At 42.3% G+C, this 27,060-nt stretch overlaps 1 protein-coding gene across 1 annotated transcript in view; it reads right to left on the reverse strand.

Moving 5' to 3' along the window:
* LOC126174576 (nucleolar complex protein 2 homolog) overlaps positions 1-27,060 on the reverse strand; it is a 157,869-nt gene that overhangs the window by 33,291 nt on the left and 97,518 nt on the right. The window contains exon 9 of the mRNA XM_049921046.1: positions 8,303-8,434. Within this exon, the coding sequence (XP_049777003.1) occupies positions 8,303-8,434 (132 nt within the window). The remainder of the gene's footprint in view (positions 1-8,302; positions 8,435-27,060) is intronic.

The following is a 27,060-nucleotide window of genomic DNA, read 5'->3' on the forward strand; positions in this document are numbered from 1 at the left end:
TGGGTAATCTTGCAGTGTTGACACTTGAGACAAGATCTGACCCATTCCTGACAGTCTTTCTGCACGCCTAGCCACACAAAACGCTGAGATGCTACACAAATTCTTGGATGCACCCCTAGATGGCACAACTCATGGACAGTGTTTAAAGATTGCCTTCTGAACACTGGTGACAGAAAAATGGACAAGGTCAGCCATGAGAGACATTGCAGTACAGTTGCATTCTTTCCCCTGGAATGTCAATCAGCTGTAGCTTCAATGCTGATGTAGCATTGCTGACTTACATAAAGAATTCATCATCTTCTCACTGCACATGTACAAGTGTGGAAAAATCTATTGAATTGGAGACACTGTTAACACACAATAGACAATCCGTGATGAGATTGTCGATTCCAGATATGTGCTTAATGCCTCTTGTGAATTGAGGCATGAATTCCAAGTGGTTAAACTGTCTGGGTGAACACTGGGCACTGTTCCACCTGAATGCAAACATCAATGGCTTGTGATCTGTATAAATTGTGAGCACTCATGCTTTGACTTGAGGACAAAAGCATTTTACTACCAGGTAAACAGCCAGGAGCTCACATTTGTGTGTGCTCCATTTCCTCTGCAAATGCAACAGTTGTTGTGGAGAGTGTGCCAGTGGTTGCCAGGCATTATCTGACCATTGTTCTTGTGCTGTAGTGCTCCACTGACAGCTATATGGCTCACACACATCACTACAACTAGTGGTGCGTCAAACCATGGATGTGCCAGAACTGCTGTATTGGCCCGGCTCTTCTTTACTATCTCACACACAAAACACACATTGCCTGTCCACTTCACCACAGACTTGCTATTAACTTTTGAGACCGATAATGCCACCATAAAGGTTCCTGTAACTCTGCAGCATGAGGAATGTTTCGTCCACAGAAGTTTAGCATACTCAAGAATCTTTGACTGCTGTTGGCCAGGCTAGCAGCAGTACCGTGTCCACCTTCTCAGGCCGATGAAGGGATCCTGCAGCAGAGATCTTATGGTCAAGGTACGTCACCTCCGGCTGCCCAAAGACACACTTGACAACATTCAGGATGGCTCCATATAACCCAGTCACTCCTGCAGATGCTGTCGACACTGTTCCGAGTTGGCGGAGAACACTAGGACATCATCAATGTACGCAAGGCAGTATGGTAGCCTTTGGAGGATGGAGTCTATACATCTTTGCCAAGTTTGAGTGGTGTTGCATAACCCAAAAGTCATCAAAATGCTTCCAAATTACCCAAAAGGCATTATTATGGCAGCCTTGAGTACGTGTTCCACGGCTACTGGTATCTGAATATATACTTAACATGCTCCAGAACAGTGAATACACAGGAACCAAGTAACACACAATTATAAACCCTCAAAAATGGTACAGCGTATCTGTCAGGCACTGGTTGTGGGTTAAGCTCATGATAGTCATTGCATGGGCACCTTTCCACCTTTATTTGGAACCAAGTGTAATGATAAGGACCACGGGCTTTTAGACAGCCACATTATGCCTTCATAAAACATAGAACCAAATTTGGCCTTCACTTTTGCTAAGCGCTTTGGAGCCAAACATTTTGGCCGACACACTACAAGGGGTCTATCTGTCGTCTTTATGTGGTGCACTTAGTCATGCGGTATTTGCTTAGGAGCACCAGGTGGCCTGGTCAAGTTTGGGTAGTTGCTTAACAACTCTGCATAGTCACCCCCAGAAGCCTGCATCAACTTGGCATTAAGAATTGCTGCGCTGTGGTGGAAACTAGTGATCGCTAAGCCGGTGACGTTGTTCACTAAGCAAGCATTTGCTGTGGTGTCACCGCCAGACACCACACTTGCTAGGTGGTAGCTTTAAATCGGCCGCGGCCCATTAGTACACGTCGGACCCGCGTGTCGCCACTGTCAGTAATTGCAGACCGAGCGCCACCACACGGCAGGTCTTGGGAGACGTACTAGGACTCGTCCCAGTTGTACGGATGACTTTGCTAGCGACTACACTGACGAAGCCTTTCTCTCATTTGCCGAGAGATAGTTAGAATAGCCTTCAGCTAAGTCCATGGCTACGACCTAGCAAGGCGCCGTTAACCATTTCTAGAGAGAGTCTCACTTGTATCATCAAGAATGCTGTATACAAATGATGGATTAAAGTTAAGTATTCCAGCAGCTACGTACTTTTCTTTATAGCATTCATTACGTATCCTGTTTCAGACGTAGCGCCACCTGCGTGAGTTGACGCGTGCATTTCGGCCTCCTCTTGCAACACAGTGTTGGCTCTTCTGCCAACACTACATTTGCAATGTCTGGAAGTAGTCAGCAGTGTGCCATGAGGTCTGCTCTCATCTCAGTGACGCCCATGACCGTGCAGTCCCACACCTATGAATGGTACAGTTCAAGGTTTAGTTCCATCCACTGTATGTCATGACTGATGGGCTGTTGATCACCATCAGACGGAAGGCCGTTGATGGCAGGCAAAGATGCATGGACATTTGAAGCAGGCTGTTCGGATCTGGCCGTGTATCTACTAAGAATTTCATGCTGGCACATCTGTTGGTGACAAACAGGTGCTTGGAGGACGTCTGGCAATCGGCTGCACCTACTAGTGACCACCAGTTGTATGTGGGTGAGAGCACAGTGATGAACACTTCTTCATCTGATCACCACACCAGCGGTGCCAGCATATCTGTATGTTGCCTTGAAAGTCACGACACCACCAGAAGATCTACTCCTTGAAGATCATTAGTATCAATCTCTGACACTGATAGTGCTGTCTTCTGACAACAGCACACTGACCTGGGCACACAACAGTTCAATCTTTGCCTCAAATAAGTCATGGTCAGCCCGTGCTACTATTGCTGCAGAGATTGCATTGCACTGTTGTCAAGTGCTGCAACTGTGCTGATCTATGCAGATGCGATTGCATCTCATATTTGTTTGGCCAGCTTCGCCACGGCATCCATCAGCATATAGGTCTGAGAGACAACTATAACTTTTATCGGCAGCAGCACACGACTGCTCCACAGCGACTGCATTGACCTTACTGCATAGGCATCTCAGAAATTGGAATGGCTTTCTATCGACCATATTTTCTTGAGTAAGAACTTGCCATATATGTTCCTCTTTTGATGTGGACACTCATTGAATCAATTCTTACTTGAGTTTGGGATAGGAGTCCGTCTCCAGTGGTGCCATAATTTATATCTTGCACCTCAGCAACGAATCGATTGTTGAGTCAGCTTACTATGAATGCGAACTTAGTTATCCCTGCAAAGGGGAGGGGGGGAGTGGAACTTGCTTCTGTTAGCTTAAACCAAAGGACAGGATTATTCAGCCAGAATAGTGACAGGCACATTGCTATTCTCGATACTATTCATTCATCAGCCATCACTCGATTCGAATGAGATACCACTGATCACAATGGGGGTCACCACTTGCGGAGTTCTGCTCTGCTTTAGGCTACCTGACTTTTGCTTGATGTGTTTATAGCGACTAAGTGAATGACACTTGTATGGCTCTTTCAAACTTTATTAGGAATGAATGCCTGATGTCAGACTTACAAATAGAAAGTATAGAAATGCCCTAATTCTGAACTCTAATCCTTAACATAAAAAGGAATAGATTAAAGGTTTAACTGGGAAACACCAGGTAACAGAACATTGACAAGGAGTGTACATTACCAAATTCACAAAAAATGAAGAATAAACAGGATGCATATGAAACATCTAAAAGAAAATTTATTGTGTACCAAAAATGAAAACAAAAGAATAAATTTAAGTATTGTGATGTGGGCAAGTACATAAACTGCAGTAAATCACCAAGAATATGTAGCAGTCTACAGGGCAGCGGCCATGTGCTAACTTTAAGTTCAGTGCAGTGCATGGGTCAAAAATACTCAGCAGCACTTTATCAAAGCGTAGATGAGAGATCTGACAGTAGATTATGAGAAGAGCAGTTTGGTTTTAGGAGAAGTAGAGGCACTTAAGAATCTACTTTAGCATTGCAGCTAATAATAGAAGGCAGATGAAGGAAAAACAAAAAAGCATATACTGCATTCATACATTCAGAAGACTTTTTGATCATGTGGACTGGACTGATTTTTTTTTTTTTTTTTTTTTTTTTTTACAGTATACCATACTGGTACAGAAGGATAATTAATACTAACAAAGAGATAGAGGGGCTGGCCAGTACTTACCTCAGCTCAGTACAGCCGATAGATACACATAAAACAAAACCGAAAATTTTCGGTTTTGTTTTATGTGTATCTATCGGCTGTACTGAGCTGAGGTAAGTACTGGCCAGCCCCTCTATCTCTTTGTTAGTATTTGTTTCACATCTCTATATGAGATTTTCCATTAATCATTTAGAAGGATAATTAATTTTCTGACACACCACATTGGAGATGTCATCCCAAAACTGCTCAAAAGAATTCGGGGAACACATGTATGAATGTCCAGTACGTTAAGTCTATTTTGATACAGGCGATACTTGTGGTCTTATTGCACAGTGTGAAATATTTGCTTTCAATGTACGCAGCAACTAAAGTCATTCACCATCTGTCAGCTGTGTTAGCATGACAGTGTTAGGTAACCACTCAAAAGGAAGTGAGTGCTGGTGTCCCAGTGCTCCCTAGTAAGGTACACAATGGCAGTTGTCATTAGTGGATATTGTATTCAACCAAGCACATCCAGTGCAACATCTTAATGCAGTGCATCTTGCAAGAGCAGTCTGTTTGATCCAAGAAGGATGGATTTTCCATCATGTTGCTGCATATGCCACTGTCCCTTTGCCTGTCGTGTACAGGTTTTGGATGTGCTATAGAGATACTGGTCAATGCACAAGAGAAGTTGGACAAGTTCGCCGACGCAATACAACCCCACATGAAGACTGATATTCAGCCAATTTTGGATTGTGGCATAGTACAGCTACTGCCAGAATGCTGCAAGATGATCTCAGAAGAGCCACTGAAGCCACAGTGTTCAATCGGACTATAAGGAATAGATTACAAGACAGGACCTTACTACCCACACGTCCTGTTTGAGTACACCCCTTGACATGACATCATCTCGCAGCATGCCTTCAATTCCGCCTTTCCCATGTCCATTGGCAACTTCGTCACTGGTGAAATGTGTTATTCACAAACAGATTTCCTCTGATGTACAGTAATGGCCAAGTTTATGTGTGGAGATGCCAAGCTAAGCAGTGCCCACCAGATGTCATCCAGGAAATCGACAGATTCGGCTAAAGTTCTGGGATGGTGTGGGGTGGCATCAGTGTTGAGAGCTGTATGGATGTTGTCATTCACAGTCACCTTACCACCATGCAATAAATCGAACAGATCCTGTTTGACCATGTTGGCGGTGGCTGCTTCATATGGTGAATTTCTTTTTATGCACGATAATACCAGGTTCTGTGTGGCGCATATGGTCAGGGATGTCTTGTGAAGCCTGGACATTGAAGTAATGGAATGCCAAACACTGAGTCCCAACCTAAACCCCACTGAGCAGGTGTGAGACATGTTAGCCCGACATATTCTTCGTGATCCTGTTCAGCCAGACACTTCACTTCAAGAACTCTTCAAGATCACTCAATGAAGAATGGGAATGGATACTACAGGGTGACCTCCATAGGCTTATATGGAGTGGGCCAGATAGGTGTCAGGCAGTGATAAATGCTCACAGAGGGCTTACATATTTCTGAATCTCTCAAAGTTAAATGACAAGCAGATGGGACTGCAGTAAGAACGATTGTTTCCAATTTCTTTTGACGCCCATCAGACATTTTAGTTTTTGATGTGTAAATGAACGAGGATGTAATGACATTTTGTTGCCTACTTTATTTGTGAAAGATAGAAGTACAATGAGGTAACATATTTTGTCCTCAATTATTGATCAATGGAACATGGCAGATGTCCAAAGTTATGTTCCCCTAATTCTTTTGGGCAGTGTATACTGAAGAGACAAACTAAGGGAGGTTGTTTGTCACGGACAGCAAATCAGCATGATGTATTTGCTGATACTCACGGAATGTGAACAAGAAGAGTCAGGTGATTAATGAAAAGGAATGTGCATTATAAAATGACATAATAATTATTTTTAAAAAAGGTAACGATGAGTGCAGCAGGAGGACAGATCAGGTGGCTAACTGTTAAACTTGGGCAAGAGAATTGTCAAGATGTGGATAAATTTTGATACAGGGTGTTTCAAAAATGACCGGTATATTTGAAACGGCAATAAAAACTAAATGAGCAGCGATAGAAATACACCGTTTGTTGCAATATGCTTGGGACAACAGTACATTTTCAGGCAGACAAACTTTCGAAATTACAGTAGTTACAATTTTCAACAACAGATGGCGCTGCAGTCTGGGAAACTCTATAGTACGATATTTTCCACATATCCACCATGCGTAGCAATAATATGGCGTAGTCTCTGAATGAAATTACCCGAAACCTTTGACAACGTGTCTGGCGGAATGGCTTCACATGCAGATGAGATGTACTGCTTCAGCTGTTCAATTGTTTCTGGATTCTGGCGGTACACCTGGTCTTTCAAGTGTCCCCACAGAAAGAAGTCACAAGGGTTCATGCCTGGCGAATAGGGAGGCCAATCCACGCCGCCTCCTCTATGTTTTGGATAGCCCAAAGCAATCACACGATCATCGAAATATTCATTCAGGAAATTAAAGACGTCGGCCGTGCGATGTGGCCGGGCACCATCTTGCATAAACCATGAGGTGTTCGCAGTGTTGTCTAAGGCAGTTTGTACCGCCACAAATTCACGAAGAATGTCCAGATAGCGTGAAGCAGTAATCGTTTCGGATCTGAAAAATGGGCCAATGATTCCTTTGGAAGAAATGGCGGCCCAGACCTGTACTTTTTGAGGATGCAGGGACGATGGGACTGCAACATGGGGCTTTTCGGTTCCTCATATGCGCCAGTTCTGTTTATTGACGAAGCCGTCCAGGTAAAAATAAGCTTCATCAGTAAACCAAATGCTGCCCACATGCATATCGCCATCATCAATCCTGTGCACTATATCGTTAGCGAATGTCTCTCGAGCGGCAATGGTAGCGGCGCTGAGGCGTTGCCGCGTTTGAATTTTGTATGAATAGAGGTGTAAACTCTGGCGCATGAGACGATACGTGGACGTTGGCGTCATTTGGACCGCAGCTGCAACACGGCGAACGGAAACCCGAGGCCGCTGTTGGATCACCTGCTGCACTAGCTGCGCGTTGCCCTCTGTGGTTGCCGTACGCGGTCGCCCTACCTTTCCAGCACGTTCATCCGTCACGTTCCCAGTCCGTTGAAATTTTTCAAACAGATCCTTTATTGTATCGCTTTTCGGTCCTTTGGTCTTGTTGCAACAACACTGTGTTCTAGGCGGTGGAATTCCAACACCAGAAAAATCCTCTGTTCTAAGGAATAAACCATGTTGTCTACAGCACACTTGCACGTTGTGAACAGCACACGCTTACAGCAGAAAGACGACGTACAGAATGGCGCGCCCACAGACTGCGTTGTCTTCCAGATCTTTCACATCACTTGCAGCGCCATCTGTTGTTGAAAATTGTAACTACTGTAATTTCGAAAGTTTGTCCGTCTGAAAATGTACTATTGTCCCAAGCATATTGCAACAAACGGTGTATTTCTATCGCTGCTCGTTTAGTTTTTATTGCCGTTTCAAATATACCGGTCATTTTTGAAACACCCTGTATCTTTAAAGTACAAACCATAAAGACTCCAGAAATGCATAGTAAGGTGGATTACATGAGCCAGAAAGGATTTCTATAAAAAGAAATAGTTGCTGACATCCAAAACTAAAAATCTTGAGTACAGAAAGATTTTCACAAAAGGTTGTGGTCAAAGTTGGGTGAAAAATATGGGAACAACAGGAATTAAAAAAATTAGAAAGATCAGATACATTCATCAAATTAGGAATGAATGAAGGCATTACTTCCTCACTCAGTGGGAAAAGAAAGTCTAATAACAAACATGAAACAGAGAGAGCGAGAGCGAGAGCGAGAGAGAGAGAGAGAGAGAGAGAGAATGGTTGGACACACATTACAACACCAGTCATTGCTTAAACGCCTTTTTTTAATGAATGTTGAAGGGAAGACTTAAAGTGGCACACCTGAATATGTATTTATAAGGCAGTGTGTTGTTGATTTATAATGCAACAGTTATGCTAAATGAAGAGGATGGCTGGCAAATGACAGGAATGGAATTGCACGGAACCAAACTTACGAGTGATAACTGGTAAAGCTTATAATTTCAGTAATTAATTTTTTTAGAAATAATGCTACTTACCTCGAGAAGAAAAGGCAACACAGGTATGAATACACCTGAATTTGCTGATAGTTCTATTAACATTTCAAGGCAGTGGAACCGAAGAGGAAAGTACTGTGCAGAAGGTACTAACTTGATGGTTCCAATGGAAACCTACAATAAAATTGAAACATAAAAATTATGAAAACCATTTAAAATCTGAATCATCATACATTTGGAAACAGGTAGAAAATACACAAAATTCATTTACAACAGTAATGGAAATTCCTAGATGGAACAATACATAAAATAAGGGAAAGGCAACCTCTCACCTGTAGTGGACCAATGCAAGTAGCACAGAAATACCTAACAGGAAATAGCATCCGAACTAGCTTTTGAGGAGTATTGATACTCTAATGCTATTTTGTCTAAAACTGACATGGTGAGACCATGGCTGCGTACAATTAATGTAGTTCATTCTTACAAAGAATTAGACAGCAACCAGCCACTATTAATACTGCTATTTACTTAGGTAAATAGCACTGTAACCGGTTTCGAACTGCAAGTTCATCATCAGACAGCTGTTCACATGATTTGCAAGATACACTTTACATAATCGTCAGTTTTCGATTTTTACCCTTCCACTGTGGCAAAATATTCTTGGTGTGTTGGTGTCCTATGGTAGAAAACAGTGTTAGAAGTGCCCTGTGTGAAAATAACTAACCTCCAAATGATGAAATACAAAGTAAATAAATATGTGAGGTTAAGTGGTTACGGTACTCACGTCAAAAATATTTTTTGAATATTCCAAAATATACCCAGCACTTACATAATTTGTACGTCACCATATTGTGCTAAGCAACAAACACACACACACACACACACACACACACACACACACCAAAAAGAATTTGCCACATGTGAAGTTATCACAAAGATTGCAGATTTATAAATACAACAGTGTCAGAGACATTCTCTCTCAGAGACATTACAATATACAGATTGCTTTGATTTCACAGTATGACTATTTTTAAAGGATAACATAACATAATGAAAATTAAAACACAAACCTTACATTATGAGCATATAATACTACAGATGAAGTTGACAGATGCATTAATCAGCTTCTGTGAATGCTACTTATATGTTATTATTTAAATACTGTGCTATATACAAGGAGCAACATAGGGGTGAGATAAAATGAATAATATGACAGTAACAATTATATTAACATCTATGGTGCACTGAAATTTTGAATCAAGTATAGTTGCAGTAAAGTAGTTGTTTTAGCATTACAAGTATTTATATTACAAAGAATAAACGTTACATTGGAAACATACCATATTCTGTGAGCATTAATTACATATAAATTGGGAAATGTGGTGGCCAGTCATACATTACTGCAGCTGTAAAATTGATTTATAAATAAAAGTGATGTGCCATACTACATTAATATAATTACTACTGTCACATTATTCATGTATCTCATGTATATGTTGTCACCTGTTTATTGCATTGTATTTACACAATACCATATAAGTAACATTCGGCCATCAATCCAGAGCATGAAAATATTATCAATGAATCTTAACCTGACAACTCTGTTTTAGGTGTTGACTGGATAGGTAGGATTTCTCCAGATAGGAATGATTCCTCCAAATGACCATTAATAAGATAGCATAAGATGCCATGCAAGTTTGCATGGGAGTACCACAGATCTGTTTATAGTTATGGGTCACACCCACAGTAATCAACAAGAAGTCTGGTGGTAACAGGACAGGAACTATGGGGAGATGGTGAAGGCAGTTAGCAGAGTCTTGAATACAGAATGGGAGGTTATGGACAATAGTTTGGAGGTGTTGGTCAACAAAGGCATAGGTCCATTCTGTAGATGTATTGTACCCAGCCACAATGAGAAAATCCATAGGGAGACCTATGGAACAGGGTTTGTGGAGTTTGGAAAGTAGGTAAAAGATAGAAGTGCAGGGGGCTGATGGTGTGAGGAGGGAGATGAATTCAGGTGTCAGGTTTTGAGGCAGACCTAAGGGCTTGGGGCACTACTTGAGACGATGTTAGACTTCTGGGATGGGATCGATTTGGAGGGGTGGGGGGTGGGGGGGGGGGAGAAGGAAAGAATGAAGGAAGGAAACAAGGAAGGAAGGAAGGAAGGAAAGAATGAAAGACTTAATGAAGCGAGGAAGGAAAGAAAGAATGAATGAAGTGAGGAAGGAAAGAAAGAAAGAATGAAACAAGGAAGGAAAGAAAGAAAGAATGAAGTGAGGAAGGAAAGAATGAAGGAAGGAGGGGAGGGAGGGAGTGAGAGCGTGAGGGAGGGAGTGCATGAGGGAGGGAGTGCGTGAGGGAGGGAGTGTGTGAGGGAGGGAGGGGAGGGGACGGGAGAGAGTGAGGGGGGGAGAGAGTGAGGGGAGGAGAGAGTGAGAGAGTGAGAGAGTGAGAGAGAGAGAGCAGTTCAGAGAAACTTGGGCTTGAATGGAGTATACAGATGGCCCACATTGTGAAGCAGTTGTTGATGTCATTTGTGTTGAGGCATGCAGTATGTTCAGTAAATGGATGGCCAAAGTTTACAGCATTTAACAGTTTGGGAGTGGCCATTCATACATGTAGAAAGTTGGTTACTTGTCATATCCACATAGAATGCTGTATAGTGATTGAAGCAGAGCCGACACACAACATGACTGCTTTCATACATGGCCCTGCCTCTAAATGGGTGGGAAATGCCTGTGACTAGACTGCAGTAAAATGCCACAAACCCAAAGCAATAAGTCACCCTACTGGTCATCCCATTTTCACTGGTTAAAATGCTCCCACAGAATGAACCTCTGCCTTTTTTTACCAACACGTCCATACTATTGTCTGTAACTTCCCATCCTACATTCCCCATTCCTGCTTCCTTCACCACCTCTCCACATCCTGTCTCGTTAAGATTCATGGATGATATTTTCATGATCTGGACTCGTGGCAAGGACAATCGTTGCTCTTTCCTTCACAACTTCAACACCTACTCTCAAATCCACTTCACATGTTCTTTCCCAGCTCATCAAGCCACCTTTCCAGATGTCAATTTCTACCTCTCAGATGGCTCCATAAATACGTCTGACCATATCAAGTGCACCAACCACCAACAGTACAGCCACTTCCACAACTGTTACCCTTTCCATGTTAAAAAGTCTCTTCCTTAGAGCCTGCCCCCCCCCCCCCCCTTCTACCTCCCCATGGATGCCACATCTGCTGTGGAAAGGAGGAGTTGTCCAAATATACCAATAACCTTACCAGAGACTTCATGGACACACAATATCCTATCCAACTGATCCATAAACAAATCTCCCATACCATCTGCTCCTCTGACATCAGTAAACCTGTTAACCAGCCACCAACCACAACATCTCTGATCACCCAGTATCACCCTGGCCATGAAAAGCTCAACCACATCCTCCACCAGGGTTTCAACTACCTCTTGCCCTGCCCTGAGGTGAGGGATATCCTACTCATACCATCCCATGTAGCATCTGATACCCACCCAAACTATGGAATGTTCTTGTCATCCCTATTTTAGTTCTATTCCCAATCCTGCGCCACATGAGTTACTCCCCTGTGGTCAACACAGGAGCAAACCTGTCCTATACATCCATACACCCATCCACCACCTCCGCCACAGTCCAGTCACAGGAATTTCCTATTCAATAAATCACAACGTCATGTGTTAAAGCAGTCATGTTATATATCAGCTATGATGCAATTACTGCACAGCATTCTATGTGGGCATGACAAATAACCAATTTTCTACTCGCATGAAGGGCCATTGTCAAACTGTGGCAAACCACAAACTTGACCATCGAGTTGTTGTACATGCTACAAACCACAAAACAAATTATTTCAACAGCTGTTTCACTGTTCAAACCATCTGGATACTCTCTTCTTGCACAAGTTTCTCTGAACTATGCAGTTGGGGTGGAAAAGGGGTAGGGATTGGGAAGGGATTTTTTTTTTTTTTGGGGGGGGGGGGATATGTAGGTAAGGGAAAAGACTAGTAGGATAGTGTAGTGGTGGATTAGAAAGCTTGTGTAGTGCTGGAGGGGGAGCCACCAAAGGAGAAGTAATTGCAAGTGAGGATACAGTTGGTCAGGGTAAGTAGGAAGGAGGTTGTGTGTTTGGAGTCAATCAATAGTTGGGAATTAAGGTGTCAATGTCTTGGGCACTGGAGATGTTAATGTAGAGGGACATGGCATTAACAGTAATGGGCAGGGAGCCAGGTGGAATGGCTCTGAGCACTATGGGACTTAACAGCTATGGTCATCAGTCCCCCAGAACTTAGAACTACTTAAACCTAACTAACCTAAGGACAGCACACAACACCCAGCCATCACGAGGCAGAGAAAATCCCTGACCCCGCCGGGAATCGAACCCGGGAACCCGGGCGTGGGAAGCGAGAACGCTACCGCACGACCACGAGATGCGGGCGGAGCCAGGTGGTAAAGGAATACATACTGTGGAAAGTTGGTGAAGGAAATAGTTTGCGTCTTTAATATAGAAGGGTACACGAGTAATAAGCTGAAGGTGTTGGTCCACAAGAGCTGAGATCTTCCCTGTGGAGGCACAGTAACTGGCCACAATGAGGTGTCCTAGGTGGCTGGCTTTATCAACTTTAGGAAGCATCTAGAAGGTAGGAGTGAGGATATAAATGAGTGATTCTGAGACACTTTTGTAGTGATTTTATATTTAAAAAAAAAAAAAAAAACATATTCAAGATCACGTTTAAGGAGATAACAAAATAATTTATTAATAATCATAAAATAACTACAGAAAGAAGCCAGATGGATGAAACAAAAAGACTGAAGTAAGTAATCAGCACCCTCTGTTGGTGTAACCACAGGAATGCAGCACAAGTGAGATAATCAGAGGAACTTAACCACTCTTGTACTCCACAACATGCCATGTCAAGAAAACGATCATAAAAATTTGTTCCAGTCAATAACATCACAGTCTAGGAATACAATATGTAAAGAGAGAGCAAATAATCAAATACGAAGGTAATATGATTGATTTAAGAAAATTAAGAAAATATCTAATGGACGCTATAACAGGCAATGGCAAAGCAAAATACACATAAGAGAAGTGGTAGATGACTAACATAAAATGTTGAAAAAAAAAAAAGTAAGCACTGGGCTCAAAATCGCTTTGTCCACTGAGCTCTTTTGTTGGATCCTTTTTTTCTTTATTTTTGCCTTGATACACTTCAAGATCTTCCAACAAATCGTGAGCATGTGCTTTTTGTGCCCTGTGGAGAATGTGAAAATTATACTCAATGCTCCCTATAGTATGGCTGGTTTCTGCTAACTGTAATCCCAAGGCAGTTCCACTATGTGACTGCAAATGCTCCTTAAACCCTACATTAAAAGAGCAGCTGGTTTGTCTGGTATAATAGTCATCACATTACAGTCAATTCTGCATACCTCGAGCCACAAATTTGCCATATGCACTTCTTAACTTACGTTTTACATGAAGTTTTTGAGTTTTAATAACTTTAAAAATGACTAACATTAGATTTTCTGTAACATTTCTCTCTCTGCCTGGACATACTGCTGTGAAATTCTACTAGAATAGTTTTCATTCTTTCTTTATAATTTCTGCTTTTTTAAGTGGGCACCTGTTAATTATTTTTTGTCTCTTTAGCCTATTGTACTGACACTGAGGTGAAAAAGGCTTTTTTATGTTATGGTGGATGGCATGAATCATAGACTGTACAGAATTACTGTAACAACATTATGAAAAGGACAATAGTTACTCATCATATGGTGCAGATGCTGTCACAGATAGGCACAACAAAAAGATTGTCAAAAATAGGGCTTTTGGCCAACAAGGACTTTGTTAAAGATAGAAAACACACACACACGAATGCAAGTCACACACACGACTTTTTTTTATTGTGTGTGTGTGTGTGTGTGTGTGTGTGTGTGTGTGTGTGTGTGTGTGTTCTATCTCCGATGAAGACATTGTTGGCTGACAGACCATTTTCTGACAGTCCTTTTGTTGCGTCTATCTGTGACTCAGCATTTGCGCTATGTGGTGAGTAGCAACTATCCTTTTTATAATATTATTACAATTCATCCTGAATTTTTTATTCCAGAATTACTTCATGGTTGACAACTATGACAGAAGTAGTGAGTGGGGACACCACGAGGGAGGCACAGATTGTAATCCACCAATCTCGCATAACCTGTTGCCACAGCAAACCCCCAAAGTTGTCTAACCTTTCCTGGTGCTCATACTTGGTCAATTCTCTGTAACAGCTGAATGATAACTGGCACAGTAATTACAATGACTGACTTCGAAACTAGGTATGGCAAGAATTGTTCAATGAGTCACTTCTTGAAGGTGACAGCATTCATTTCCGAATGGAAGTTACTATTATTTTTCTTACACACCTAAATTCACATTTACTCTGAGGAACCAAATTAGAAGAAGACCCAACATGCAGATTAAATATCTGAGAACCTTTTTCTAAGGTAACTTTAAAACTGCCAGTACGATCATTCCTTTTCCAACAGGTATTCATGGAATGATTCTTATTCACCCATGTTTCATTAAGGTAATACACTGTAGAAATACCTTCTCCTCTTTTATTGTGCATCTTTATAATGGATTTGCTTTGTGCTGCTTCTACGACATTTCTTTCAATTACAAACTCTCTCTTTAACTTGTTTAAAACCAATGTATTTTAAAATTCTTTACATTGACAAAGCACTACCTTTGAAGCCAATTTGCTCAGGCATAATTGTAACAAGTTTTTGTGATGTTGGGTATTCCTTTCTCAAATACATTTCAAACTCGGGGCACTTTACAACATTGTTATCAAAATTATCTATTTGTGTTACAGATTTCTTTCAATTTAGATGATTTTTCAGGAGTCACGAAAACAAATTTTCCAGAGGTTTCAGCAGCTCCAACACTTTTCTTTACTGTTCTCTGTACAGTTCTCTTGCCAACACATGCTTATGCGGTCCATTCTCGAGTCGTCAAAATGTCAAAAATAGAAGAACCGTTTTCAGATTCACATTTGCAGAAGTTATAAATGATAGACGTAAACCTCTTCACCAGCTTGTGAAGCATCTACGTCTACATGATTACCCTGCAATTCACAATTAAGTGCCCGGCAGAGCATTCATAGAACCACCATCAAGCTATTTCTATACCATTCCCCTCTCGAATAGCTCGCAGGAGACACGAACGCTTTTATGTTTCCTTGAAGCTCTAATTTTTCTTATTTTATTATGATGAACATTCCTCCACACGTAAGTGGGTGCCGACAAAGTACTTTCACACTCTGAAGAGAGAGAGAGAGAGAGAGAGAGAGAGAGAGAGAGAGAGAGAGAATCCTACCTTTGTTTTGATGATTGTCACCCCAATTCATGTATCATATCTGTGGCTGTCTCTCCCCTATTTCACGATAACACTAAATGAGCTGCCCATCTTTGAACTTTTTTGCTATGGATCCCACGCCTGACAGCAATACTCCAGAAGAGGGAGGAAGTTATCTAGTAGACCTGTTGCACTTTTTAAGTGTTCTACCAATAAATCACAGTCTTTAGTTTGCTTTCCACACAGCATTAACCATGTGATTGTTGCATTTTAAGTTATTCGTAATTGTAATTCCTAAGTACTTATCTGAATTTACACCCTTTAGAGTTGCGTGTTTTATCCTGTAAACCGAATTTAGTGGATTCCTTTTAGTACATGTGAGGCTGACTTCAGACTTTTCATTATTTAGAGTCAATTGCCACTTTTCTCATCATACAGATATCTTGTCTAAGTTGTCTTAATCTCTGATGACTTTGCAAGACAGTAAATCACCGTACCATCTGCAAACAGTTTAAGAGAGCTGCTCAGATTGTCTCCTAAATAGTTTATTAGATCAGGAAAAAATGCCGGATATCACTTCCGTTTTACATGATGGTTTTCCCTTAATTACTACATTCAGTGATCTTTCTGACAGGAAATCACGAAACCACTCACATGACTAAGACGATACTCCATAGGCATGCAATTTAATTAAAGTTGCTTGTGAGGAACTTCACGTTCTTGCCGTCACCTGACATATTCATCTGGAAAATCACACATACACAGCTATAATGTTACAAGAAAGTAACATCAACATCTGATTGAATAATTCAATCGTTCGCAAAATACGGGAACAGTGCAGTTTGTGGGAGAGAGATTCTCACAGTCTAGTTTGTAACTCGTAGCTAGCAGCTTGGAGAGAGAATAAATCTTATTGGCTGCTATCAGTTAATTGTGAGGGACATGCAGAATGACTGAAAGTAGGGCCACCTTCCAACATGACACAAGCTATAACTTCAATATCAAAAAAGTCCCCAACGCCAATAATTCAGTAACAATGTCAGAAAATGCATTTGTGTAAACTGTCATATCATATCAATAATTCGTTGCCGCAGATAAAACTAAAATAAAAACATAGTGCAGCTCTTCCACAACACATCAATGCAAGTCTGCTCTTCATAAGTGAGTAACAGGCAAGTTTGAGTGAGCAGAATGAAACGGAAGATTATGCTTAAATTCCATGTGGGACATGGCAACTCTACTTCGTGCTTTCTTGCACACCTGGTGAACTGTCAATTCTAAAGTAATTTTGAACAAACTACAGCACTTATGATGATATCTGTACTTTGGTTTTCTGAAAACTGAAAATTTATGTTTTGTTGTGAACTTTCTTAATAGTAAGGTTTGGTAGTTAGTGGGGTCACCTTCTTCTATTTCCATGGTAAAAGTTATTTTTGGATGACTGCTGCCAATTGCTTGTGCACAGTATTTTAGTTGTGGAGCCTTGATAGAAAATTTTACCAGACTAATATCCATCACAAGATCATGTTTGTGTGTATAAATTTTGTCATTCAATGTAAAAAAAAAAACATTGTAAGCTAAAGCAAAATCCAAAAATTCAGTTAGTTCTGTACATTCTGCAGTACTAATCTTATTATGAGCAGTTTATGTCTAATAATTTCAATAGTTTCTTTTACACAGACATTACTGTAGAGATTTTGTATAACCAGGGGTGCTAGAGGTGCATTATTTGGTATGTGTGTATCCATGGTTGAATTTGCAAGCTCAGAACTGTTTTTAACACCAAAACAGGTACTGAATATGTAAACAGATTTAAGTTTGTTGTTAAGAAACTTATACAAGGTTCACAGGAGAGCTTCTGTAAAGTTTGGGAGGTAGGAGTCAAGATACTGGCAGAAGTAAATCTGTGAGGACGGGGCGTGAGTCGTGCTTGGGTAGCTCAGATGGTAGAGCACTTGCCTGCGAAAGGCAAAGGTCCCGAGTTCGAGTCTTGGTCCCTTATACAATCTCTACCACAGTAATGACATGATGTTCAAAATCATCATATTTTAAGTGCATGTTTTCCATGTGTATGAAAGTAATATTTTTCATTATGGCAGATTTTATTGTTTTAAATATGTAAGCTGTCCACTAGTTGTATTTATTTTTCCCATGTTTTCCTGCAGATCTGAACATGGTCTTCACTAGAGACAGGAAAATTTGGAGAAAACAATAATGCAAACAAAAGAATGTAAAATCAGCTGTTTTTAGTAAAATAATACAAAATCTGCAATTTGTAGAAGACATCACGAAATTTGTAATTTTGCCACAGAAAAATGTTATAAATCTGTGAATGGCATGTTACTAATATTTGTAACTATGAAAACAATCAATTATTGATAAAATTATTTAATTGGATTCAAATTAATGATATGAATATAATAGAGGGAAACATTCCACGTGGGAAAAATATATTTAAAAAGAAAGATGATGAGACTTACCAAACAAAAGCGCTGGCAGGTCGATAGACACACAAACATACACACAAAATTCTAGCTTTCGCAACCAACGGTTGCCTCGTCAGGAAAGAGGGAAGGAGAAGGAAAGACAAAAGGATATGGGTTTTAAGGGAGAGGGTAAGGAGTCATTCCAATCCCGGGAGCGGAAAGACTTACCTTAGGGGGAAAAAAGGACAGGTATACACTCGCACACACACACACATATCCATCCGCATATACACAGACACAAGCAGACATTTGTAAAGGCAAAGAGTTTGGGCAGAGATGTCAGTCGGGACGGAAGTACAGAGGCAAAGATGATGTTGAAAGACAGGTGAGGTATGAGCGGCGGCAGATTGAAATTAGAAATTAGCGGAGATTGAGGCCTGGCGGATAGCGAGAAGAGAGGATATGCTGAAGGGCAAGTTCCCATCTCCGGAGTTCAGACAGGTTGGTGTTAGTGGGAAGTATCCAGATAACCCGGACGGTGTAACACTGTGCCAAGATGTGCTGGCCATGCACCAAGGCATGTTTAGCCACAGGGTGATCCTCATTACCAACAAACACTGTCTGCCTGTGTCCATTCATGCGAATGGACAGTTTGTTGCTGGTCATTCCCACATAGAACGCTTCACAGTGTAGGCAGGTCAGTTGGTAAATCACGTGGGTGCTTTCACACGTGGCTCTGCCTTTGATCATGTACACCTTCCGGGTTACAGGACTGGAATAGGTGGTGGTGGGAGGGTGCATGGGACAGGTTTTACACCGGGGGCGGTTACAGGGGTAGGAGCCAGAGGGTAGGGAAGGTGGTTTGGGGATTTCATAGGGATGAACTAAGAGGTTACGAAGGTTAGGTGGACGGCGGAAAGACACTCTTGGTGGAGTGGGGAGGATTTCATGAAGGATGGATCTCATTTCAGGGCAGGATTTGAGGAAGTCGTATCCCTGCTGGAGAGTCACATTCAGAATCTGATCCAGTCCCGGAAAGTATCCTGTCACAAGTGGGGCACTTTTGGGGTTCTTCTGTGGAAGATTCCGGGTTTGAGGAGATGAGGAAGTGGCTCTGGTTATTTGCTTCTGTACCAGGTCGGGAGGGTAGTTACGGGATGCAAAAGCTGTTTTCAGGTTGTTGGTGTAATGATTCAAGGATTCCGGACTGGAGCAGATTCGTTTGCCACGAAGACCTAGGCTGTAGGGAAGGGACCGTTTGATGTGGAATGGGTGGCAGCTGTCATAATGGAGGTACTGTTGCTTGTTGGTGGATTTGATGTGGACAACCAGCTAGAATGGGACGGCCGTCCCATTGTAGCTGGTTACCAAGCCCCCACAGAACGCATCTCTGCCTATGTAGATCAACACCTTCAACCCATTACATGCAGTTTCCCATCCTTCATCAAAGACACCAACCACTTTCTCGAACGCCTGGAATCCCTACCCAGTCTGTTACCCCCGGAAACCATCCTTGTAACCATTGATGCCACTTCCATATACACAAATATTCCGCATGTCCAGGGCCTCGCTGCGATGGAGCACTTCCTTTCACGCCGATCACCTGCCGCCCTACCTAAAACCTCTTTCCTCATTACCTTAGCCAGCTTCATCCTGACCCACAACTTCTTCACTTTTGAAGGCCAGACATACCAACAATTAAAGGGAACAGCCATGGGTACCAGGATGGCCCCCTCGTACGCCAACCTATTCATGGGTCGCTTAGAGGAAGCCTTCTTGGTTACCCAGGCCTGCCAACCCAAAGTTTGGTACAGATTTATTGATGACATTTTCATGATCTGGACTCACAGTGAAGAAGAACTCCAGAATTTCCTCTCCAACCTCAACTCCTTTGCTTCCATCAGATTCACATGGTCCTACTCTAAATCCCATGCCACTTTCCTTGACGTTGACCTCCACCTGTCCAACGGCCGTCCCATTGTAGCTGGTTGTCCACATCAAACCCACCAACAAGCAACAGTACCTCCATTATGACAGCTGCCACCCATTCCACATCAAACGGTCCCTTCCCTACAGCCTAGGTCTTCGTGGCAAACGAATCTGCTCCAGTCCGGAATCCTTGAATCATTACACCAACAACCTGAAAACAGCTTTTGCATCCCGTAACTACCCTCCCGACCTGGTACAGAAGCAAATAACCAGAGCCACTTCCTCATCTCCTCAAACCCGGAACCTTCCACAGAAGAACCCCAAAAGTGCCCCACTTGTGACAGGATACTTTCCGGGACTGGATCAGATTCTGAATGTGACTCTCCAGCAGGGATACGACTTCCTCAAATCCTGCCCTGAAATGAGATCCATCCTTCATGAAATCCTCCCCACTCCACCAAGAGTGTCTTTCCGCCGTCCACCTAACCTTCGTAACCTCTTAGTTCATCCCTATGAAATCCCCAAACCACCTTCCCTACCCTCTGGCTCCTACCCCTGTAACCGCCCCCGGTGTAAAACCTGTCCCATGCACCCTCCCACCACCACCTATTCCAGTCCTGTAACCCGGAAGGTGTACATGATCAAAGGCAGAGCCACGTGTGAAAGCACCCACGTGATTTACCAACTGACCTGCCTACACTGTGAAGCGTTCTATGTGGGAATGACCAGCAACAAACTGTCCATTCGCATGAATGGACACAGGCAGACAGTGTTTGTTGGTAATGAGGATCACCCTGTGGCTAAACATGCCTTGGTGCACGGCCAGCACATCTTGGCACAGTGTTACACCGTCCGGGTTATCTGGATACTTCCCACTAACACCAACCTGTCTGAACTCCGGAGATGGGAACTTGCCCTTCAGCATATCCTCTCTTCTCGCTATCCGCCAGGCCTCAATCTCCGCTAATTTCTAATTTCAATCTGCCGCCGCTCATACCTCACCTGTCTTTCAACATCATCTTTGCCTCTGTACTTCCGTCCCGACTGACATCTCTGCCCAAACTCTTTGCCTTTACAAATGTCTGCTTGTGTCTGTGTATATGCGGATGGATATGTGTGTGTGTGTGCGAGTGTATACCCGTCCTTTTTTCCCCCTAAGGTAAGTCTTTCCGCTCCCGGGATTGGAATGACTCCTTACCCTCTCCCTTAAAACCCATATCCTTTTGTCTTTCCTTCTCCTTCCCTCTTTCCTGACGAGGCAACCGTTGGTTGCGAAAGCTAGAATTTTGTGTGTATGTTTGTGTTTGTTTGTGTGTCTATCGACCTGCCAGCGCTTTTGTTTGGTAAGTCTCATCATCTTTCTTTTTAAATAAATTATTTAATTGGATAGATAAAAAATCTACTCACCAAGCAGTGGCAAAACACACACACACACACACACACACACACACACACACACACACACACAAAAGACTGGTGTGATTAGCAAGCTTACCATATAGTTAAGACTCCCCAGGCCCGTGGTTCTGGGTGACTTTCCCAAAATCTACCCCTTTTCATAGACCTCTCCAGTCCTTTTACTTCACCCTTCTTCCTTCCCCTTCAGCCATTCTGCCTGAAGAAGGAGCCACTGGCTCCATAAGCTTGCCAATCACAACAGTCATTTGTGTGTGTGTGTGTGTGTGTTTTGCTGCGGCTTGGTGAGTAGATTTTTTATCTATACAATTAAATAATATTTGTAACTGATAGTCATTGAAAGTTAAAATTGCATTTTGACTTCTAATCTCCTCTAGGCTGTGTAATATTAAATGATAGATTATTTCCTGTGCAACAAACTTTGATGTGATGAGGAAAATGGCACTGATATTGACAAAAAAGATCAACAAATTTGGCAAAAATAACATTAAAACATGGAAAAAAGCCTCTGAAATTGCAAAAACAACACCTAATTTGGCAAAGAGACAACCAACTAAAGAAAAAACTTACTTAAGAAAAAAACTTACTTAAGAAAAAACTTACTTAAGAAAAAAACTTACATAAGGAAAAAAACTTACTTAATAAGAAACAACATCTAATTTGCAAACAATATCAAATTTGGAAAAAAACACCAAATTTTGCAAAATAGGACACGCAATTTGGCAACAAACAACATTGAATTTGGAAAAAAGTCAACACTAAATTTGCGAAGGGGGAGGGGGGGGGGGGGGGTCACTTGGGGAACAACACAGAATTAGCAAAAAAAAAAAGCAACACCAATTTGTGTAGGAATAAATTAAAACAACAACTGCTGTCAATATTGGAAGACACACCAAATTTGGGGGAAAAAACCAAACGAGAAAACCACACAAATTTGGCAAGAATACATATAGATTTGGAGGGGGGGGGGGGGGGGGGATTGGCAAAATACAACACCAAATTTGGCTGATTGAAACCATTAGTCTAAGATCCAAAAGTTTTGTGACAATAGATGGAAATAAAAGAAATTTCTTCTTCACTTTCTGGTTTACGGTTTTATTCATGACCATACTGTGGCTTGCAAAAATAAAGCAAATACCTGGAAAGTTAATTAATGCCTTTGAATTCTGATGCCTCCTAAATAGGATACCACCACTTGCTGAAGAAGTTGTAGGAGACTACCAATGTGGGTTTAGACACAACAGATGAACAGTGGACCACCTATTTACCCTACGTCAAACAACAGAGAAATGCTGGGAATACAATACAGACCTGCACATGATCTTCATTGACCTCAAAAAAGCCTAGACAGCGTACACAGGGGTACTATAATCAGAGTGCTAAAGGAATTTCAGTTTCCATCTAAATAATCCACTTCACTTGGTGGCAAAATGTCTAGAACAAACACTCTGTAAAGTGCAGACAAGTACCAGTCGACCAGAACAGTTCGAAGTTCAAACCGGCCTCAGAAAGGTAGACGCCCTCTCCCCTATATTATTCAACCTTGTGCTAGAAAAAATAGACTGGGAATTTATGAAAAGTGACCCCATTGGAATACCCCTAGACAACACGTCAATGACTCGACTGGCATACACGAATGATACAATCCTAATCAGTGGTAGTAGAAAAGAACTCAAAAGAATGGCAGGCTCGTACTGCAATATTACCAGTAGGGCAGGCCTGCAAGTCGGTCAAGATAAGACAGAATACATGGTCCTGAGCAAGTCAGCAAGAGATGGGGACCTGCTCACGGTGGACAGTCTCCAGTTCAAAAGGTCAAATACTTTCAAATGCCTTGGTAGTCTCTGCAGTGATCAGAACCACTGTGAAATTGAAATAAACGCAAGAATTGTCGGAAGCAACAGAGCATACTTTAGCCTTCAGAATGTGCTGAAGAAAAGATCCCTGTCAAGAAGTTTTAAGATCAGGCTGTACCAAAGTATGATTATGCCAGTGGTTATGTAGGGTTGTGAAAGCCTCACCTTTAGAAGAACAGATAAAGGGAAACTACTTGTTTTCGACTGAAAAATCTTCCAAAAAAATATATGGTCCTGTGATAGATTCACAAACAGGAGAATGGAGAATTTGGGAGAAAAAAAAAAGAATTAAAAGAGCTTTATGCACAGTCTGACATTATAAAAAGAATAAGAAGAAGAAGAAGGTTGACTTGGGCTGGACATGTAGCAAGGATGAATGAAGAGTGGATACCCCATGATGTGTTTCTGGGAGCTGTAGCTGGAAGGAGGTACCGGGGATGACCGCGGACAAGATGGAAGGACAATATTGACAAGGACACTGAGGATATTGGACTAGGAGCAGGTGAGTGGTGGCAGAAGGCTCGCAACCGGGAACGATGGAAGTGGAGTGTGGAGCAAGCATATGGACACTAAGGCCCAAGCCATGTATAAGTAAGTAAGAAAGAATTCTGATTTATGAGCAAATGAAATTTCCTAATACACATTACCAATGTACTACAGTATATTCTATAGAATTAGATATCTTAAATCATGGTTTTTAATAATTTATTTGTTGTTTGTAAAAAAGATAAGTTCCTCCATTAAGCTAATTGATGACTTTAACAACCAAAAATAGTGAGATTATTTTAGGCTACTACAAACACAATCATTACATAAATACTTATCATACTTACACTGAAAGAATCATATATAAAGTTGAATAACAAAAAGTTGGAATTACTTACATGAACATGAATTGAATAAATCACATTAAAAAGTGGAAAAAAAGGAATCAGATGAGCAGCTATGCACAAGCACCTGACTTACACTTTGAGAAAAATTCTTGGAGCACTCATAATATACACTCCTGGAAATGGAAAAAAGAACACATTGAAACCAGTGTGTCAGACCCACCATACTTGCTCCGGACACTGCGAGAGGGCTGTACAAGCAATGCTCACACGCACGGCACAGCGGACACACCAGGAACCGCGGTGTTGGCTGTCGAATGGCGCTAGCTGCGCAGCATTTGTGCACCGCCACCGTCAGTGTCAGCCAGTTTGCCGTGGCATACGGAACTCCATCGCAGTCTTTAACACTGGTAGCACGCCGCGACAGCGTGGACGTGAACCGTATGTGCAGTTGACGGACTTGGAGCGAGGGCGTATAGTGAGCATGCGGGAGGCCGGGTGGACGTACCGCCGAATTGCTCAACACGTGGGGCGTGAGGTCTCCACAGTACATCGATGTTGTCGCCAGTGGTCGGCGGAAGGTGCACGTGCCCGTCGACCTGGGACCGGACCGCAGCGACGCACGGATGCACGCCAAGACCGTAGGATCCTACGCAGTGCCGTAGGGGACCGCACCGCCACTTCCCAGCAAATTAGGGACACTGTTGCTCCTGGGGTATCGGCGAGGACCATTCGCAACCGTCTCCATGAAGCTGGGCTACAGTCCCGCACACCGTTAGGCCGTCTTCCGCTCACGCCCCAACATCGTGCAGCCCGCCTCCAGTGGTGTCGCGACAGGCGTGAATGGAGGGACGAATGGAGACGTGTCGTCTTCAGCGATGAGAGTCGCTTCTGCCTTGGTGCCAATGATGGTCGTATGCGTGTTTGGCGCCGTGCAGGTGAGCGCCACAATCAGGACTGCATACGATCGAGGCACACAGGGCCAACACCCGGCATCATGGTGTGGGGAGCGATCTCCTACACTGGCCGTACACCACTGGTGATCGTCGAGGGGACACTGAATAGTGCACGGTACATCCAAACCGTCATCGAACCCATCATTCTACCATTCCTAGACCGGCAAGGGAACTTGCTGTTCCAACAGGACAATGCATGTCCGCATGTATCCCGTGCCACCCAACGTGCTCTAGAAGGTGTAAGTCAACTACCCTGGCCAGCAAGATCTCCGGATCTGTCCCCCATTGAGCATGTTTGGGACTGGATGAAGCGTCGTCTCACGCGGTCTGCACGTCCAGCACGAACGCTGGTCCAACTGAGGCGCCAGGTGGAAATGGCATGGCAAGCCGTTCCACAGGACTACATCCAGCATCTCTACGATCGTCTCCATGGGAGAATAGCAGCCTGCATTGCTGCGAAAGGTGGATATACACTGTACTAGTGCCGACATTGTGCATGCTCTGTTGCCTGTGTCTATGTGCCTGTGGTTCTGTCAGTGTGATCATGTGATGTATCTGACCCCAGGAATGTGTCAATAAAGTTTCCCCTTCCTGGGACAATGAATTCACGGTGTTCTTATTTCAATTTCCAGGAGTGTACAACAACCATTTGTTCCAAGTACTGATTCACTGCTCAACAGGCTTACTGTTAGTCAGAAACATTGAGAAGTATTGATTAGGCTGAAAATCATGAACAGTTTCAGACACAAAGTTCCATCATCCAGTAAGAATGTCACAAGAAAAACAGTAAAGACTCAGTTAAAGGTTACTATTAATGTGATTTCCCCAAGTCATGGGTGTGGGATGGGTGGACTATTTACTCAAAAAAAGATCTGTCCCACATCTATGCAACAGGGAAACAACACAAGTCAGAATGCTAGGAGGCGGGACATGTCTCAGATCAAAAGCAAGAACATAAACATTCACACTTAGGTACCATAGCACTGAGAGGAGTGCCTTCATGAACAGCCTGCTGGTTTACCAGTTGGGCATAACAATGCTGGGAACTGGCATATGAACTACTGTGGGTGGGGATGGAAATAAAACCACAGGAATTATAAAACTGCAGTACTAAATGGACTGTCCACTTACATAAATATAAGGCCTTTTCAATAATAAGAATGAAAGAGAACCATGGTGTAACACAAACATGTTACAGTAACAATATTATGAAAAGGAAAGTCTCTACTCACCATATAACGGAGATGCTGGGTCGCAGATAGACACAACAAAAATACTGTCACAAAAAAAGCCTTTGGCCATTAAGGTCCTTGTCAACAGTAGATCACACACACACACACACACACACACACACACACACACAAACGCAACTCGCACTCACGACTGCAGTCTCAGGCAGTGTAGTTTCAGTTGCCTGAGACTGTAGTCGTGTGTGAGAGTTGCATATGTGTGAGTGTATTTTTTATGTAGGCCTTAATGACCGAAAGCTTTATTTGTGACATTCTTTTTGTTGTGCCTATCTGCGACTCAGCATCACCGCTATACGATGAGTAGCGACTTTCCTTTTCATAATATTGTTACATTCCATCCTGGATTTTCCACTGTTTGATAAATGTTACAGTAATACACACCAAAAAAACCTTTCATAATAAAATGAAACCCAGTATCTAGTCAACAAAAATTGGGTACTCCATATAAAAACTTTATACTAAAATCAAAAAAATGCCCTATTTAGGCAATAAAATATGTTGAGGGTGTGGTTAGATCATATAATGTAACCCCATCTGTGTTATATTGTGTGCGCTTGTGCAACAGTTGAACACTATCCTGCATGGGAATGCTCCTAAAATGCTATTCAAACAGCAACACCGACTACATCAATGCACAAAATTTTATTCAAGGAACAATCAGAACTTTGGGTCACACTGATTAGATTGAAAATCCACTTCATTTGTGAATGATACATCTTTTACTGCATGACTGCTTTTGGAGGCCTGAAGCTCCATTGTT

The sequence above is a fragment of the Schistocerca cancellata genome, chromosome 1, assembly GCF_023864275.1.
Source record: "Schistocerca cancellata isolate TAMUIC-IGC-003103 chromosome 1, iqSchCanc2.1, whole genome shotgun sequence".
NCBI lineage: Eukaryota > Metazoa > Arthropoda > Insecta > Orthoptera > Acrididae > Schistocerca > Schistocerca cancellata.